The 16,924-nt window shown below is 37.7% G+C and overlaps 1 protein-coding gene across 10 annotated transcripts in view; it reads left to right on the top strand.

The window, feature by feature from the left end:
* The window catches only part of ATRX (ATRX chromatin remodeler), a 269,851-nt gene that overhangs the window by 197,034 nt on the left and 55,893 nt on the right, over positions 1–16,924 (top strand). For all 10 annotated transcript variants that reach the window (XM_065916981.1, XM_065916979.1, XM_065916987.1 and 7 more), the window contains one exon: positions 13,978–14,131. In XM_065916981.1, the coding sequence (XP_065773053.1) occupies positions 13,978–14,131 (154 nt within the window). The remainder of the gene's footprint in view (positions 1–13,977; positions 14,132–16,924) is intronic.

The following is a 16,924-nucleotide window of genomic DNA, read 5'->3' as shown; positions in this document are numbered from 1 at the left end:
CATATAGGGCCTCTTCAAGATTAGGAGAGGTAGTTGTTTCTCTTAATTTATAGAAATGTAAAGGAAATAAAAATAATGAGATAGAGGAATGTGGTCCAAATGAAGGAACAAAATAAAACCCCAGGAAAAAATAAATCCCAGTGAAACAGACATAAGTAGTTTACCTGAGAAAAGATTTTAAAGAAACTGTCCTAATGGTGCTCACCAGACTCAGGAAAAGATTGGAGGAACTCATTGAAAGCTTTAACAAAGACTTAGAAAATACAAGAAAGAATCAATCAGAGCTCAATACTGAAACTGAAATGAAAAAGTTGCACTTTATGGAATCAGAAGCAGATGAGATGGCATAAAGTGACAAGCAATCTGATAGATAAAATAGTAGAAATTATCCCCATAAGAATAGCAATAAGAAGGAAAGCATTTTTAAAAAAATGAAAGTATATGAGCCATCTGTGAAACATCAACCATATTCACATTATGTGGTTCCCAGTAGGAAAGAAAGTAACAAAAAACTTTCTTGAGAAATAATGGTGGGAAATATCCATACCTAGGGAAGGAAACAGATACCCAGGTATAGGAAACAGAGATCCCAAATAAGATGAACCCAAAGAGACTCATACCAAGGTACATCATATTTAAAATGGAAAAAGGTTAAGATAAAAAAGAGAATTCTAAGACAAGAGAAAAACAGCTAATCATATATCAATAGAAGGGAACTCCCATACCAAAATACATCATATTTAAAATGGCAAAAGTTTAAGATAAAAATAGAACTTTAAAGACAAGAGAAAAACAGCTAATCCTATATCGATAGAAGGGGACTCCCATACCAAAATACATCATATTTAAAATGGCAAAAGTTTAAGATAAAAATAGAACTTTAAAGACAAGAGAAAAACAGCTAATCATATATCAATAGAAGGGGACTCCTATAAGCCTATAAGCTGATTTTAAAGCAGAAACTTTGCAGTCCAGAAGGGAGTGTCAGGATGTATTTAAAGTGCTGAAAAGATAAAAATTTACAATCAAGAATACTCTGCCTAGCAAGATTATGATGCAGGGTTGAAGGGGGCAATAAAGAGTTTTTCAGACAAGCAAACAACTCTAAAGAAGTTCATAACCAGTAAACTGGCCTTAAATATTAAAGGGTCACTTTTGAGGGTAAAGGAAAAGGTCACAACTAGAAATAAAAAATATGAAAGAAAAAAATCACTGGTGATGGAAAATAGATGGTCAAGGAATTAGATCAGTCACTTTAAAAAGCTAGTATGAAAGATCAAATAAAAAGTAGTAAAAAGAATATCAGGTATAAGTAAGTAGTTACGGGATACACAAAATAAAAAGAAATTAAATATAACAACAAAAAATAAAATGTGACAGGCAAGTGAAAATGGAGTGCTTTTTTTGGATTGATTGATTGACAGACTGGAAAGGAGGATTTAATGGTGGGCGTGAACAAGCACTGGAGAAGCCAAGGCTGTTGTGATTCTGTGACCTGCCATGTGTCCAGGGGGCCATAATTAATGATGTATTTGACCCCACAGCCAAGTGGGATGAGTTGTTTTTCTGCCACCATGTGTTCAAATTCATTGACTTTAAACTTAGTAAATCCTCACCTTTTGGACAGGTGAATCTTCTGTTGGCCAGAGAACTAGAACTTGGCCCTGTGTAGGGCCTCAGTCATGTGTTCCTTATTCTTCAGCTTGGTGCTGATGGACATGATGACTTGACCAATGTGTACTGTGGCACTGTGTCCTGGGGTGTTCCAAAGGCATGCTATATACCTTCTTAGAGCTTGTCAGCAATCAGCACAGGACACTATCTTGTTGATGCAGATGTTGTGGAAGAGTAATGTGTTTGGATGTAGAAAACATCTTTGACATAGCTTTTCACCATGTACTTAGTACAAGTGGGGGCAACCTCCAGTGGAGAACTGCTCATACTCATCTGACACCATATGACCACAGAGTGGGAACTTTTGCCTCATGGTAACCACAAATCAAAAATAGCTACAATGGATACACAAAAAAATAAAAGAATCCAAATGTGAAACTAAAGAAATCCATCAAAAAACAAGGGAAGAAACAGAGTAAGACTGGAACAGAGAAGAACTGAAAAGATAACCAGAAAACAAGTACCAAAATGGCAATAACTACATGCCTTCCATAATTATTTTAAATGTACATTGACTAAATGCTTCAGTCGAAAGACATAGGGTAGCTGAATGGATAAAAAAGTATGACCCATCTATATGCTGCCTGTAGCAGACTCCTCAGATCTGAAGACACACATAAACCAAAAAAGAAGAGATTATATAGAAGATACTCCATGCAAATGGAAAAGTAAAGAATGCTGGAATAGTAATACTTATGTCAGACAAAATAGGATTTAAAATAAAAACTATAAGAAAAGACAAGGAAGGGCATGCCATTGTGATAATGGGGTCAATCCAACAAGAGGATATAACATTTATAATTATTCATGTACTCAACATAGGAGTACCTAAATATATAAAGAAAATAGTAATAGAAATAAAGGGAGAAATGTACAGTAATACAGTAATAGAGGACTTTAATACCCCACTTACTTCAATGGATAGACCATCTAGACTCTAAATTGGTAAAGGACATATTTGGCAAGATGTATTTAATAGATATAGATCATTTCATTCAACAGCAGCAGAATACACATTCTTTTCAAGTATACATGGAATATTTCTCAAGACAGATCACATTTTATGTCAAAAAACAAGCCTTAATAAATTTAAGAAGATTGGAATCATATCAAGCATCTTTTTAGATCAGAGTGGTATGAAACTAGAAGTGAAGTAGAAAAAGAAAACTAGAGAAAAACAGTAACATATGGAGGCTAAAAAACATGCTACTAAACAAGTAGTAGATCAACAAAGAAACCAAAGAGGAAATTAAAAAATTCATTGAGACAAATGGAATTGGAAGCACAACATTACAAAATCTATGAGATGAAGCAAAAGCATTTCTAAGAGAAAAGTTCATAGTGGTACAGGCCTACTAGAAGAAATAAGAAAAATGTCAAATAAATCATGTAAATGTACATTTAAAGGAACAAGAAAAAGGACAGGCAAAGGCCAGTGTTTGTGGAAGTAATGAAATAATGAAGATTAGAGTGGAAAGAATGGAAATTGAGATAAAAAAATAAAATTAAATGAAATTTAGTGTTGTTTCTTTGAAAAGATAAAGAAAATCAAACATTTAGCCAGACTTATAAAAAATGAGAGCCCAAATAAATAAAATTAGAAATGAAAAGAGAAGTTACAACCAACATCAACAAAATAAAAAGAATAATAAATTAGACAACCTAGGAGAAATGGATAAATTTCTAGAATTGCACAATCTTCTCAGACTGAATCATAAAGAAATAGAAAATCTGAATAGACCTTATACTACTAACAATATTGAACCTATAGTTTAAAAACAAAAGTCCAGGTACAGATGGCTTCACAGGTGAATTTGTGGGTTCGATCGCTGGGTCAAGAAGATCCCATGAAGGAAGGCATGACAACCAACTCCAGTATTCTTGCCTGGAGAATCCCATGGATAGAGGAACCTGGTGAACTACAGTCCGTAGGGTCACAAAGAGTTGGAAGTGATTTAGAACAACGACAACAACAAATGGTAATTTTACGTTTTTTTTTTTTTTTTTTTTTTGAGGAACCTCCATTCTGTTCTCCTGTGACTAAAACAGTTTACATTCCCACCAACAGTGCAAGAGGTGTTCCTTTTCTTCCCATCATCTCCAGCACTTACTGGTTATAGATTTTTTGATGATGACCATTCTGACTAGTGTGAGGTTGTACCTTATTGTCATTTTGATTTGCATTTCTCTAATAATTAGCAGTGTTGAATATCTTTTCATATGTCTATTGGACACATGTATTTCTTCTTTGGGAAAATGTCTGTTTAGGTCTTCCACCCATTTTTTGATCGAATTGGTTTTTGATATTGAGCTCTATGAGCTATTTGTATAGTTTGGAGATTAATCCTTTGCAAAGAGCATTGGGGTGCATGTATCTTTCTGAATTAGTTTTCTCTGGATGATATCCCCAGAAGTAGGATTTGAGAGCCATATAGTAACTCTAGTTTAAGTTTTTCAAGGAGCATCCATACTGTGCTCCAGCCCTGTTTACCAGGGCTTCCATGGTGACTCAGATGGTAAAGAATCTGTCTGCAGTGCAGGAGACCCAGGTTCGATCACTGCATTGAAAAGATTCCCTGGAGAAGGGAATAACTACCCACTCCAGTACTCTTGCCTGGAGAATTCCATGGACAGAGGAGCTTGGCAGGCTATTGTCCATGGGGTTGCAAAGAATCAGACACGACTGAGGGACTTATTGAACTTATATGCAGAGTACATCATGAGAAACGCTGGGCTGGATGAAGCACAAGCTGGAATCAAGATTGCCAGGAACCTGTGCAAGTGGAGCCTGATAAATCAATAACCTCATATGCAGATGACACCACCGTTATGGCAGAGAGTGAAGAGGAACTAAAAAGCCTCTTGATGAAAGTGAAAGAGGAGAGTGAAAAAGTTGGCTTAAAGCTCAACATTCAGAAAACAAAGATCATGGCATCCGGTCCCATCACTTCATGGGAAATAGGTGGGGAAACAGTGGAAACAGTGTCAGACTTTATTTTGGGGGGTTCCAAAATCACTGCAGATGGTGATTGCAGCCATGAAATTAAAAGATGCTTACTCCTTGGAAGGAAAGTTATGACCAACCTAGATAGCATATTAAAAAGCAGAGACATTACTTTGCCAACAAAGGTCCGTCTAGTCAAGGCTATGGTTTTTCCAGTGGTCATGTATGGATGTGAGAGTTGGACTGTGAAGAAAGCTGAGCGCCGACGAATTGATGCTTTTGAACTGTGGTGTTGGAGAAGACTCTTGAGGGTCCCTTGGACTGCAAGGAGATCCAACCAGTCTATCCTAAAGGAGATCAGTCCTGGGTGTTCATTGGAAGGACTGATGCTGAAGCTGAAACTCCAATACTTTGGCCACCTCATGCGAAGAGTTGACTCACTGGAAAAGACCTTGATGCTGGGAGGGATTGGGGGCGGGAGGAGAAGTGGACGACAAAGGATGAGATGGCTGGATGGCATCACCGACTCTATGGACAGGAGTTTGAGTAAACTCCGGGAGTTTATGATGGACAGGGAGGCCTGGCGTGCTGCGATTCATGGGGTTGCAAAGAGTTGGACATGACTAAGCGACTGAACTGAACTGAATTGAAGAAGTATCTCTGATTCTTTAGTTCTGGTAGTCTTTTACTTTGGGATACATTTTGAAGATGATGATGATGACTGATTGATAGGTGAATTTATAGCCTAATTCTTTGTCATTCTCTAGAATCAAAAATATCTGGTGTATATCTAATATGCTGATACCAGGAATCAAAAAATAAGCAAAGGGGCCTGGTCTTTCAGGGATGCTAGGTCTGGTGGGGAATGTTCTTCACTAGACTGGCAAATATGTTGCATTTCCAATAGAACCACTGAGTTTAGTAAGCATAGAAACACCTGTGCTACCAAAGCAGGATGGAGAGAATATTCTTTAAGTTGCATTTAACAGTAATCTACATTTCCAATGACTTCTCCCAATATTTATGTGTAGTAGAATTCTGGTATAAAATGAAGTTCTAAAGAGTAAAACAACTATAGTGTATCTTGCTGCAGATATGGTGTTTAAATATATATTTGTATTGCTTCAAGAAATGAGAGGTAAAAGTTTTACTTTCTATTTGTTTGTATTTCCTTTGTACCATACCTTGTAAGCATTTTTTGATAGCCACGGTGGATATTTAGGATTGGCTTTGATTTATTAATTCACTGTTAATTGTCATATATGCCTATACAATACAAAATTATAACAGAAGGAATGATTATTCTGTGTCGGTAATGAAGTAAGAATATTCTGCATGTAATATCTATTTGTAGGTTTTAATTATATATTCAGGATAATTATTAACTGGAGTATCCCATGTTTTTTGGGCCAGTTTTAATTTTTTAGAGATTAAATATTGTCATTATATCCATAGAATTAAAATTAGTATGAATCTGTTGTCTTTGCTCAGAAATTTTCACCTGTGCTAAGTTTTGAGACTTCTTATTTTCTGCCATGTTTGAACCATCTTTTTAATTTAATTGTTGACACTTTTACCATATATAAATTGCCTTTATTAAATTGGGTAGCCATTGCTGAAGTTGTTTGCACATCTGTCGAAATGTAAAATTCCCAAAGGCACTGATTATTTGCCAGTTGACTAATTGTAGAAGGGAATTTTAGTCAACATATGCTTGATAAGCTATGTGTCAGGAGTCTTCCAAACCACCCCCAGGTTTGGTAACTCATAGGACTTTGCAGATACTCATATTCAGGACTATGGTTTATTATAGCAAAAGGGTGTAAAGTAAAATCAGGAAAGGGAAAAGGCATATATGGATCGAAGTCCAGAGGAAAACAGGCATAATCTTCCAAGAGTCCTCTTCTAGTGCAGTCACACTGGATGTACTAAATTCTGCAGCAACATATTATGGCAGTATGTGTGAAGTGTTGTCTACCAGAGGAGATCATTAAAAGCTAAGTACCCAAGGATTTTTACTGGGGACTGGTGACAACGCACTGTCTGCCTGGCCTTTAGTAAATACCAGACTCTTGGAACAAAAATAGATATTTTTTCCCTAGATGCCTAGGGCCAATGATCCCTTCTTTTTCAGGGAAAATTTTACATTAGTACAGGGGACTGTTTAGCATTCAAGTTCCCAGATGATAGACAAGGGTCACTCTCTTAAGAAGGCTGTTCTAAGATGAAAGTTTTGTTGACTCTTGAAGGATAGTAAAATATGCATGGAAGTTTGTCAAGAAAAGAGAGAGGAATATAGTATAAGATACTCAAGGCACGTGCACCCCAATGTTCATCGCAGCACTGTTTATAATAGCCAGGACATGGAAGCAACCTAGATGCCCATCAGCAGATGAATGGATAAGGAAGCTGTGGTACATATACACCATGGAATATTACTCAGCCGTTAAAAAGAATTCATTTGAATCAGTTCTAATGAGATGGATGAAACTGGAGCCCATTATACAGAGTGAAGTAAGCCAGAAAGATAAAGAACATTACAGTATACTAACACATATATATGGAATTTAGAAAGATGGTAACGATAACCCTATATGCAAAACAGAAAAAGAGACACAGAAGTACAGAAGAGACTTTTGAACTCTGTGGGAGAAGGTGAGGGTGGGATGTTTCCAAAGAACAGCATGTATATTATCTATGGTGAAACAGATCACCAGCCCAGGTGGGATGCATGAGTCAAGTGCTCGGGCCTGGTGGGCTGGGAAGACCCAGAGGAATCGGGTGGAGAGGGAGGTGGGAGGGGGGATTAGGATGGGGAATACGTGTAACTCTATGGCTGATTCATATCAATGTATGACAAAACCCACTGGAAAAAAAAAAAGATAATCAAGGCACAGAATCATATAAATATGTGACACATTAGGTAGTAGTTTATTGTGGTTTAAATATAAATGCATAATGAGATCTGTAAAAGTAATGGAAATGCCAAAGAATGTTCAAACTACTGCATAATTGCACTCATTTCACATGCTTTCAAGGTAATGCTCAAAATCCTCCAAGCTAGTTTTCAAGAGTATGTGAACTGAGAACTTCCAGATGTACAAGCTGGATTTAGAAAAGGCAGAGGAACAGAGATCAAATTGCCAACATCCCTTGGATCATAGAAGTAAGAGAATTCCAGAAAAGCATCTACTTCTGCTTCATTGACTACTCAAAAGCCTTTGACTCTGTGGATCACAACAAACTGTGGAAAATTCTTAAAGAGATGGGAATACCAGACCACCTTACCTGCCTTCTGGGAAACCATATATGCAGGTCAAGAAGAAACATTTATAACCAGATATGGAACAACAGACTGGTTCCAAATTGGGAAAGGAGTACATCACGGGTGTATATTGTCACCTTGCTTATGTAACTTATATGCAGAGTACATCATGAGAAATGCTGGGCTGGATGAAGCACAAGCTGGCATCAGTATTGCTGGGAAAATATCAATAACCTCAGATATGCAGATGACAGCACTCTTATGGCAGAAAGAGAAGAGAAACTAAAGAGCCTTTTGAAAAAGGTGAAAGAGAAGAGTGAAAAGGCTGGCTTAAAACTCAACATTCAGAAAACTAAGATCATGGCATCCAGTCTCATCACTGCATGGCAAATAGATGGGGAAGTAATGGAAACAGTGACTGATTTTATTCTCTTGGGTTCCAAGATCACTGCAAATGGTGACTGCAGCCATGAAATTAAGACACTTACTTCTTGGAAGAAAAGCTATGACAAACTTTGACAGCTTATTAAAAGGCAAAGACATCACTTTGCCAACAAAGGTCTGTATAGTTAAAGCTATGGTTTTTCCATTAGTCATGTATGGATGTGAGAGTTGGACCATAAAGAAGACTGAACACCAAAGAACTGATGCTTTTGGAGTGTGGTGTTGGAGAAGACTCTTGAGAGTCCCTTGGACTGCAAGGAGATCCAGCCAGTCAATCCAGAGGGAAATCAACCCTGAGTATTCATTGGGAGGCCTGTTGTGGAAGTGAAGCTCCAATAGTTTGGCCACCTGATGTGAAGAAACAACTCATCAGAAAAGACCCTGATGCTGGGAAAGATTGAAAGCAGAAGGAGAAGGGGACGACAGAAGATGAGATGGTTGGATGGCATCACTGACTCAATGGACATGAGTTTGAGCAAGCTCCGGGAGATGGTGAAGGACAGGGAAACCTTGTGTGCTGCAGTGCATCGGGTTGCAAAGAGTTGGAGATGACTTAATGACTGAACAACAATAACAACGAAAGTAATGGATATTACTAGGACCCAGACAAAAAGAAGAAACCTAGTTTAAACAGTAAGGTCCAGAAGATATGCTATGGAAGCTCTGGGCTTCCATGGGCTAGTCGTGAGAGTAACTTTAGTTTTTACCTATCCAGGGTAAGATTCAAGCCCTCTATGAGGTGGAGAGTTCTTAGAACCCAGATTAAAGCTGAATCTATTTAAAGGGTGTGTAGTCCACAGAAGAATAGGATACAAAAAAATTTGCCCATCAATTCAAGGAGATGGCAGGAAATCTTAACTGTGTCACCCTGGGCTGAGTGTTTCAAAAGTGGTTCCCTTGGATTCATGATCACAGATTTTCCCTCACATAGTTTATGGTTTCAATTTATATTATCTACATAGTCTAAAAATCTCAAGCTGAAATACTAACCTTGGGTTGGTGATCCTCTTGGAAGACCTGACAGATGCAGGTGCAGAATCACTGTGGAATTGTATGATGTTAACCCAGGCTTAACATAACCCATTCTGGTCCATTTTAGTTCACTGATTCCTAAAATATTGATGTTCACTCCTTTTTGCCCACTTCCAATTTACCTTGATTCATGGACCTAATGTTCCAGGTTTCTATGCAATAGAGTTCTTTGTAGCATTGGACTTTTCTTCCATCACCGGTCACATCCATAACTGAGTGTTGTTTTTGCTTTGGCTCTGTCTTTTCATTCTTTGTGGAGTTACTTCTCTACTCTTCTCCAATAGCGTGTTGGGCACCTACTGACCTGGAGAGTTCATCTTTCAGTGTCGTATCTTTTTGCCTTTTCATACTATTCATGGGGTTCTCAAGGAAAGAATACTGAAGTGGTTTGCCATTTCCTTCTCCAGTGGACCACATTTTGTCAGAACTCTTCATAATGTTCATCTTGGGTGGCCCTACACTTCATGGCTCATAGCTTCGTTGAGTTAGACAAGGCTGTGGTCCATGTGATTAGTTTGGTTAGTTTTTTGTGATTGTGCTTTTCATTCTGTCTACCCTTTGAGCGATAAGGATAAGAGACTTATGGAAGTTTCCTGATGGGAGAGACTGACTGAGGGGGAAAATGCATCTTGTTCTGATAGGCAGAACTATGCTCAGTAAATCTTATATCCAATTTGCTGTTGATGGGCATAGCTGTGTTCCCTCCCTGTTGTTTGGCCCGAGGCTAAACTGTTGACTCCTGCCTCCACTCACAGGCATATCTGGCTCAGTTTCTCACTGGCCTGTAAAGTCAAATTCCCTGGGGGTTCTTGGTCCCTTTGCAAGATCTCCAGGTTGGGAAATCTCTTGTGGGTCATAGAACTTTCTTAATAGTGGGAGAATTTCTTCAGTATAATTGTCCTGCAGCTTGTGTGTCCTTTGCTCGGCAACTGTATGGTGGGGCTAGTGGCAACCTCCTCCTTAGAGGGCTTATGCCACATGCTGTGTGACCCAGGTCTGCTGCAGCCAGAGCCCCTGTCCCCACGGCAGGCCACTGTTGACCCGTGCCTCCACAGGAGACACTCAAACACTCAAAGGCAGGTCTTACTCAGTCTCTGAGGGGCCTCTGGGTCCTGGTGCACTCAAGGTTTTGTTTGAGCCCTTCAAGCGTCTCTGGCGGATTGTGGGGTCTGATTAAACGTGATTTCGCCCCTCCTACTGTCTTGTTGGGGCTTTTCCTTTCTTCTTGGACGTGGGGTATCTTTTTTTGGTGGGGTCCAACATTCTCCTATCAATGGTTGTTCAGCACTGAATTGCAATTTTGGAGTTCTTGCAGGAAAAGATGAGCACCCATCCTTCTACTCTGCCATCTTGTTGTCAGGAAACTGGTAAAAGGTCAGTTTTCATTCCAATCCCAAAGAAAGGCAATGAGAAAGTATGTTCAGACTACTGCACAATTGCCTTCATCTCACACACTAGGAAAGTAATGCTCAAAATTCTCGAAGTGAAGCTTCAACAGTACGTGAACTGAGAACTTCCAGATGTTCAAGCTAGATTTAGAAGAGGCCGAGGAACCAGAGATCAAATTGCCAACATTCGTTGGATCGTAGAAAAGGCAAAAGAATTCCAGGAAAACATCTGCTTTATTGACTACGCCAAAGCCTTTGACTGTGGATAACAACAAACTGTGGAAAATTCTTAAAGAGATGGGAATACTAACCTTACCTGGCTCCTGGGAAATCAAGAAGCAGCAGTTGGAACCTGACATGGAACAACAGGTTGTTTCCAAATTGGGAAAGGAGTACATCATGGGTGTATATTGTCACCTTGCTTATTTAACTTATATGCAGAATACATCATGCAAAATGCTGGGCTGGATGAAGCACAAGCTGGAATCAAGATTGCTGGCAGAAATATCAATAACCTCAGATATGCAGATGATGCCACCCTATGGAAGAAAGAAAAGAGGAACTGAAGAGCCTCTTGAAAGTGAAAGAGGAGAGTAGAAAAAGGTGGCTTAAAACTCAACATTCAAAAAACCAAGATCATGCCATCTGGTCCCATCACTTCATGGCAAATAGGGAAACAATGGAAACAGTAATAGACTATTTTCTTGGGCTCTAAAATCACTGCAGTTGGTGACTGCAGCCATGAAATTAAAAGATGCTTGCTCCTTGGAAGGAAAGCTATGACAAATATAGACAGCATGTTAAAAAGCAGAGACGTTACTTTGCCAACAAAGGTCCATCTAGTCAAAGCTATGGTCCTTCCTGTAGTCGTGTAGGGATGTGAGAGTTGAACCATAAAGAAAGCTGAGTGCTGAGGAATTGATGCTTTTGAACTGTGGTGTTGGAGAAGCCTCTTGAGAGTCCCTTGGACTGCAAGGAGATAAACCAGTCAATCCTAAAGGAAATCAGCCCTGAATATTCATTGGACAGACTAATGCTGAACCTGAAGCTCCAATACTTTGGCCACCTGATGTGAAGAGCTATATCATTGGAAAAGACCCTGATGCTAGGAAAGATTGAAAGCGGGAGAAGGGGACGACAGAGGATGTGTTGTTTGGATGGCATCACCAACTCAATGGACGTAAGTTTGAGCAAGCTCCAGGAGTTGGTGATTGACAGAATATTCTGGCATGCTGCAGTCCATGGGGTTGCAAAGAGTTGGACATGACTAAGCGAGTGAACTGACTGAACTGAACCCAGGCTACCATGGATTCTCACATATTCCAGCTACATTGAAAGTGACATGACAGTAAAAAGTTATAGAATGCCTGAAGAAACAATGAGCATTAGGAAAAGTTAGCAACAAAAATTACTAGTTGACCTGACAAAGTTCACACAAAAATCAAACAGCATGATCAGAATATCAAGAACCTGAGATAGTAAACAATTTATAAAGTAGGATTGCTTAATGTGATATTTTATAAATCATAAGCATAACTTTATACCAGAAAATTTTAAACTTACATGAGATATATGCATTCTAGAAAAATAGAATACTGAGTGGTTTCTTGCAGTTATTTCATAGTATCCAAAAATGAAAAAGAACCTAAATGTCTGTGACCAGGAGAACTAAAAAATTATAGTATAGTCATGTAGTAGAATACTATATATGGCAGAATTATTGAATCAGTCTCACTTTGAATGGAAAATGAAAACTATATTCAGTGAAAAAGTATATTCATATAAAAGTATGTATCTGTTCAGTTCAGTCGCTCAGTCGTGTCTGATTCTTTGCAACCCCATGGACTGCAGCACTCCAGGCCTCCCTGTCCATCACCAGCTCCCGGAGTTTACTCAAACTCATTTCCATCAAGTCAGTGATGCCATCTAACCATCTCATCCTCTGTCGTCCCCTTCTCCTCCTGCCTTCAATCTTTGCCAGCATCAGGGTCTTTTCCAATGAGTCAGTTCTTTGCATCAGGTGGCCAAAGTAAAACTATACATGTATAATTATACATATGTACCATTTACATGTAGTTTAAAAACATGAAGTATAATATACAGTTTGGTGACATACATTAGTGAAAATTTAAAAACATACACATAAAAAGTAGCATACACATATAAAATTTAGGGTTTTATTTACCTCTCAGAAAGAAGGGTGGCAAATAAGAGAATAGCATTGGGTAGGGTCATGTATTATGCTTCAACTGCATCAGAAGCAGATTTAACAAGTTTTAAAATTTGACAAAGATGCGATGTGTGAACACTATTATTCTTTATATTCTATATACTGTTGTGAATATGTAGAATACTTTATAACAAACAATATAAAAATTTAAAGTACTTTGCATTAAATGGTATCTGAGAAGGCACAGAAATGTGTTAAACCTGTACATTCTGTATTTGAAACTTAACTGTTTATCTTTCATAGGTTATTTTGTTACTTTCTTCTCATACCTTTTATATTCAAAGTTTATGGGGAAAATAAGAGCAACATAATGTTTTCTTCTTTTTTTAAAGAGCAAAATGATTTAACATGAGTTGGTGATGCTGGGATCAGTCCTTGTTTGAGTTTTCCAGAATTCTAGCACAGTGAAAGTTTTCCTGCCCCTAAGATCTTTTCTCTCTTGATCTCCGAGTCAGTCTCTCTTCCCTTCTCTCCCTCTCTCTTTCGGTCTCTAGGTCTTTTTCTCCTGGTCCCTGTCTGTTAGGGTGTGCTTTGGGATTATACTGTCTCAGGGTCTGGGGGACTTAATTTCTTTCGATCTCTGTCTTTCTGAACCCCTCCCCCCACCCCAAATTCTGTTTCTCATACTTACACTTTCTCAGGGTCTGTCTCTTGCTCACTCTGTATTTGGAGGCCCTCCCCCATGTCTGGGTGCATATGTGTGTGTTTTTATGTGCCTTTGTGTATGTCTGATTCTCTGTCTCTTTATTTCCTTTTCCCAGAGTCCTCTCTGCCTCACCTCCCCCACCTCTTGTCTTTCTCTTGGAGTATAGATCTCTTTTTCTCCTATGGTTGTCTTTTTTTCTCTCTCTCTCCCTACCAGTCTCTTTCTTTCTCAGTCTCTCCCTGAGTTGGTTGGTCTATATCTGTTTCTCTTAATCTCTTTCTTAATCCCACTCTGGAGTCTTTCAGTTTCTTCCCTTATTTGCCTACTTATTTATGTTTCATTTATTTTGTTTAGGTAAAGCTACTTCTTCTTCTAATCCAAGCAGCCCAGCTCCAGACTGGTACAAAGATTTTGTTACAGATGCTGATGCTGAGGTTTTAGAGCATTCTGGAAAAATGGTACTTCTCTTTGAAATTCTTCGAATGGCAGAGGAAATTGGGGATAAAGTGTAAGTTCTTTCCTATTTCCTATTTTTATTATATTAAACAAAATTTTGATAACCTTTTTATTGTTTGAACTACTTAAATCTGTTTTGTTTTCTTCCTTTTTAAAGATGTAATTTCTTGGTTAGTGTAGTAACGACTATCTTCCTTCTAAGCCAGTATTTCTGAGTGCATATTCTGGATGTTCCTTTAGCGCCATTTTCCCCTTCTGGCTGTAGAATCTTGAACTTATTTCCTTGAACCAAGTGTCTAGTTGGTATTTATATTTCATCATTTTCAGAATCATTTTTCAATCCATGCAGTGTGGTTTCTACACTGTTACTTTACTGAGATTTCCCCCCCTAAATTCACTTTGTTGCTGTTATTGTTTAGTTGCTAAGTTGTGTCTTGACTCTTTTGCCACCCCATAGACTATAACCAGCTGACTCCTCTGTCCATGGGATTTCCCAGGCAAGAATACTGGAGTGCGTTGCCATTTCCTTCTCCAGTGGATCGTCCCAACCCAGGGATCCAACCTGCATCTCCTGCATTGGCAGGCGGATTCCTTACTGCTGAGCCACCAGGGAAGCCCCCTAGTGTCACCTATTGACCTTCTAATTTCCAAATCTAGTGGATACCTCTCAGACTTTTATTTCACCCCTTTTTGACCACTCTCTATAATTTCTCCTTTGTTTTTTGTTCCTGTTTGTTTTACTTCTAGCATTTGTGCCCCTATTCTCTTCCCTAGATTCCATCCCCCAATCTTATCCTTCATTTTATTATTTAAAAATGTGCTTTTAGAACCACGCTTATCGTTTAGGCTGTTATAGGGTCCTATATTCTGGTCATAAAATATTTTAAAAATATAATGCTTGTAATATAACATTTTTTTTGTTAAAAACTTTAAGCTTTAACATAAGGCTAAAATAAAACAAATCTATCTTAAAAAAATTTAATTTACTTTCTTTAACTTTCCTAGAAAGAGGTAGATTTCTGTTATATTTTCATACCACCTTTTAATATGCTTCTCCTCTACTCTTAGCACATTCTAATGTATTTATCTTTTTGCTGGATAGTAAGTTGTTTGAGTTAATAGTTAATTATAAAAATGTTGGTTTTTATTAACCACTGTACATGACACCAAGTAAAGTACTCACTGCAAGTTATTTTTGTTATATATTGCCACTTGCACAGAAACAAGTAGTTCAGATGAGGGAGGATGTTGGCATGGAATGGAATGGTAGTAGTGGAGATAAAAGAGTGTGTTTGGGGGTAGACAAATGATACTTGGTAGATTAAATGCAGGGCAGTAAGATAGAGTAGTCAAAGATGACTCCCAGGCTTTCCCCCTAAGTGCCTGTGAATTATGTTGTTATTTACTAAAATGGAGAAGACTAAGGGAGAACTAAGTTTAGTAGAGGTAGTAAAGAATTCTGCCGTGGTTTTGTTAAGTTTCTAAGGCATATTATATACCCATGAGAGATGTCAAGTAGAAAGTAGATATTTGAACTCCCAAGTTCCTGAAGGTTCAGAAGAGACTGATGCTTTAGACATGCTCATGCTTTTTTTTTCTATTAACTTTTATAGTTTAAAGTTAATTTTTATTGGATACCATATAAAAATTTTATGAGCGTATAGGAGATTTTTTGTAGTCTTTTAATTTCCTAACAAGGAATATCTTCTACCATGTTCATCACAGATGTTCTCCTAGCTTCTCCTGAGTAGAATATTTTCCATTTCAGAAGGCTCCCTAGAGTTGAATACTTCAAAGTGTTAGAAAATGTCTGCTTATCTTTAGTTTATACTATATTCCTATAGCTATTTTCCCCTGGTCTAAAATAGAGTATATCTATTGCTTTTTAAAAATACTGTTACAATGATCATTTTTAGTTATTAATGCAAGTGATAAATGTTATCAACATTAAGACATAAAACTGTGCAATAGAATACCACTATTCTTTGTCCAGTGTTTCATTATGGAAATTTTCAAACATAACAAGCAGAAAGAATAAATAGAGTGAATATCTACATACCTGTCACCTAGAATCTATACTATATTTTATCATACTTTATTATATACCTATCTATCTATTCCTCTATCCATCTTATTTTCCTGATACTTTTCAAAGTAGGTTGCAGACATCGCTACTACTATTACAGTTGTCTCCTCTTCAGATAATGATGGGTTTATCTCTGGTCACTGTAAGCTTTTTCTTCTCAGTTGATTGTTTTATTCTTTGTATGGCTTAATTTCAGTCCTGACAGTGGTCATGAATATGCTTCAGTTTTTTAGCACTCATCTCAAAATATTGTCACAGTAAACAACACTTCAGCTGAGTTTTTATTAACACATAATTATAGTGAGTCTGGTTATTATTTACTCTGGATCCTGTCATTCCATTCCTGCAATCTGATAGAATGGTTTTCCAACTTCTAAATAACATTATTGGTTCATATTGACTTATGGTCAGCTAAGACTTTTTTTTTTCTTTTAAAGAAAAACTTGTCAAATTAGATTCTTCTGTTCCATGTTTGTGCAGCTGAGGCTTAGACACAAAGTTGTATTTTAGCATGTGAATGTCCAGTTTTGCCAAGACTATTGTTAAAAAAACTTCTTTCCATTGAGTTGCTTTTGCCTCTTTGTCAAAAACCAGTTAACTGTAGTGTGGCTTTATATCTGGATTATATTCTGTTCCATTGATTTGTGTTGGTTTCTTTGTCAGTACTATACTATTTTGATTATACTAGCTTTGTGTTGAAATCATGTAGAGTTATGCTTCCAACTTTTTTCCTTTCGAAATTGTTTTGGCTACTCTATG

This window comes from Muntiacus reevesi, chromosome X, assembly GCF_963930625.1.
Source record: "Muntiacus reevesi chromosome X, mMunRee1.1, whole genome shotgun sequence".
NCBI classification, from domain to species: domain Eukaryota; kingdom Metazoa; phylum Chordata; class Mammalia; order Artiodactyla; family Cervidae; genus Muntiacus; species Muntiacus reevesi.
The sequence above is the reverse complement of the archived record's forward strand: the minus strand, read 5'-3'. Positions and strand labels throughout refer to the sequence as shown.